The sequence below is a fragment of the Chiloscyllium plagiosum genome, chromosome 4, assembly GCF_004010195.1.
Source record: "Chiloscyllium plagiosum isolate BGI_BamShark_2017 chromosome 4, ASM401019v2, whole genome shotgun sequence".
In the NCBI taxonomy this organism is placed as follows: domain Eukaryota; kingdom Metazoa; phylum Chordata; class Chondrichthyes; order Orectolobiformes; family Hemiscylliidae; genus Chiloscyllium; species Chiloscyllium plagiosum.
In genome coordinates this window covers 27,670,518-27,673,028 of record NC_057713.1, presented here as the reverse complement: position 1 = coordinate 27,673,028, position 2,511 = coordinate 27,670,518, and the positions used below count along the sequence as shown (strand labels likewise).

Genomic DNA, 2,511 nt, shown 5'->3' with positions numbered 1-2,511 from the left:
CCTTCTTCCTTTTGACGAGAAGCTCCACCACTCTCATCATCCAAGGTTCCTTTATCTTACCACTTCTTGCCTGTCTCAGAGGGACATATTTATTCATCCATCGCAACAACTGTTCCTTAAACAGTCTCCACATGTCTATAGTGCCTTTACCATGGAACAATTGCTCCCAGTCCATGCTCATAGAGTGTGCAGAGGGACAGAGATGGCGTCAGTGACTGGGAGATACACTGTAGTTGAATATACCGTGGGGAAATGTGAGGCTATACACTTTGGCAGGAGGAATAGAGGAACCAGATATTATTGAAATGGAGAAAGACTGCATAAAGTTACAGTACAGAGGGATTTGGGAATTGTCCATGAATCAGAAAAAGGTAACATCCAAATTCAGTGGGTCATAGGGAAGGCAAGTGGAATGTTGGCCTTTATTTCAAAGGGAATGAATATAAAAATAGAGGTTTTGATAAAACTATATACAACACTAGTTGGAGCACAGCTGGAATACTGTGAACAGTTTTGGGTCCCTTAGCTAAGGAAAGATACACTGGCACTGGTGGCAGTCCAGTGAAGGCTTCTTAGTTCAGTGCCAGGAATGGAGGGTGAATTTGAGTAAATTAGCCCTGTACTCATTGGAATATAAAAGAATGAGAGGTGACGTTATTAAAATATACAAGATTCTGAGGAGGTTTGACAATTGAGATTGTGGCACAGTCTCAGAGTAAAGGGTCACACATTTAAGACAGAGACGTGGAATCTCTTCTCTCAGAGGGGAGTGAATCTGTAGAACTCTTTACCACAGAGGGCTGTTGAGACTGGGCCATTAAGTATGCTCAAGGCTGAAAGAGACAGATTTTTAATCTGTAAGGAAATAATGGGGAAAAGGCAGGATCGTTGAGGATTATCAGATCAGCTATGATCTCATTGAATGGTGGAGCAGACACGATGGGCAGAATGGCCGACTGATCTCTACATTGTTCTGGTCAGTGAGTGTGGTTTGAAATCCTGCATTGTGACAATACCAAGGTGTGTCTGTACAATGTGCTATTTAGTGTTTTGTAGGTTCACTCCGGAGGGCCCTTTGTTCACTCAGGAGGGCCCTGTGTTCACTCCGGAGGGCCCTGTGTTCACTCCGGAGGGCCCTGTGTTCACTCCGGAGGGCCCTTTGTTCACTCCGGAGGGCCCTGTGTTCACTCCGGAGGGCCCTGTGTTCACTCCGGAGGGCCCTGTATTCACTCCGGAGGGCCCTGTGTTTACTCCGGAGGGCCCTGTGTTCACTCCGGAGGGCCCTGTATTCACTCCGGAGGGCCCTGTGTTCACTCAGGAGGGCCCTGTGTTCACTCCGGAGGGCCCTGTGTTCACTCCGGAGGGCTCTGTGTTCACTCCGGAGGGCCCTGTGTTCACTCCGGAGGGCCCTGTGTTCACTCCGGAGGGCTCTATTCCAAGTGAGAGCAGTATTTGACTTCTCTTCCTTTTACTGCTGTAAGATGCCTTTTAACGTCTCACCAGGAACAGAAGTTGTCCCTTCATTCTGTTGTAAGTGTTTGAGTTCCCAACTGTATTGTTAGCACAACAAAGCTAAGTTGGGCAAATACCTGTTTAATTTGTAGATCTCCAGTCATAGACATGCTGCTGTCAGTTCTCTGGATGTTTTGCAAATTCAGGGTTTTCTGGTCTTCAGAGAGGATCCTGAGTATCCACCATTGAGAACTTGGAACTTTTTCAAAGTTTAACAATTAACCTGCCCTGTTCCCTTCAGAAATCTATGGACAAACACCCCAAGAGAAACAGCACTTTTTTTGAGTTTCCTCGTGTCTTGCTTTTCAGAGGCTTTGTCTTTTTTCTCTGCACCCAGCACTCTCTCTCTCACTCTCTCTCACTCTCTCGCTCTCTCTGTGTCGCTCGCTGGATCATGTGTTCTCCACATGTGATGATTTCTGACTCTGTCTGACTCTAACTTGTCTCTCATTGTGTTTGATATTTGCAGTGTTTATAACTTAAGGGTTTGTGTATTTCAGGAACAGGACGGACTGTCCCCCAGGGGGGTGAGTCAACAGGATTCCCTGATTGGAGTCGGCTGAGCTCCCAAACAGAGCACACACCAGCAGGAGCAACAACAGCTTCTGGAAAGTTCCCTGTGCCAGCACCCAGCTCAGAGACAGCATCGGCCTCTCTGACAACAGGAAGTAAGAGCTCAGACTGTGATCCACTGGCCTTTTCCCTCAACTAGTTCCCCCCAACACCCCACTCTCTCTCCACCTGCCCCTCCCTCCTCCTAACCTCCTGGGAAGGTTAGAACCATGTGGGGGTAACAGAGTGGGTGAACAAGGAAGGAGAAATGATTGCAGAAGAGTGACATAGAGTCATAGAGATGTACAGCGTGGAAACAGACCCTTTGGTCCAACCCGTTCATGCCGACCAGATATCCCAACCCAATCTAGTCCCACTGCCAGCACCCGGCCCATATCCTCCAAACCCTTCCTATTCATATACCCATCCAAATGCCTCTTAAATGTT

At 47.6% G+C, this 2,511-nt stretch overlaps 1 protein-coding gene across 1 annotated transcript in view; it reads left to right on the top strand.

The window, feature by feature from the left end:
- LOC122548773 (SCO-spondin-like) overlaps positions 1 to 2,511 on the top strand; it is an 89,576-nt gene that overhangs the window by 13,497 nt on the left and 73,568 nt on the right. Inside the window, exon 4 of the mRNA XM_043687540.1 lies at positions 2,013 to 2,180. Coding sequence (XP_043543475.1) covers positions 2,013 to 2,180 — 168 coding nt within the window. The remainder of the gene's footprint in view (positions 1 to 2,012; positions 2,181 to 2,511) is intronic.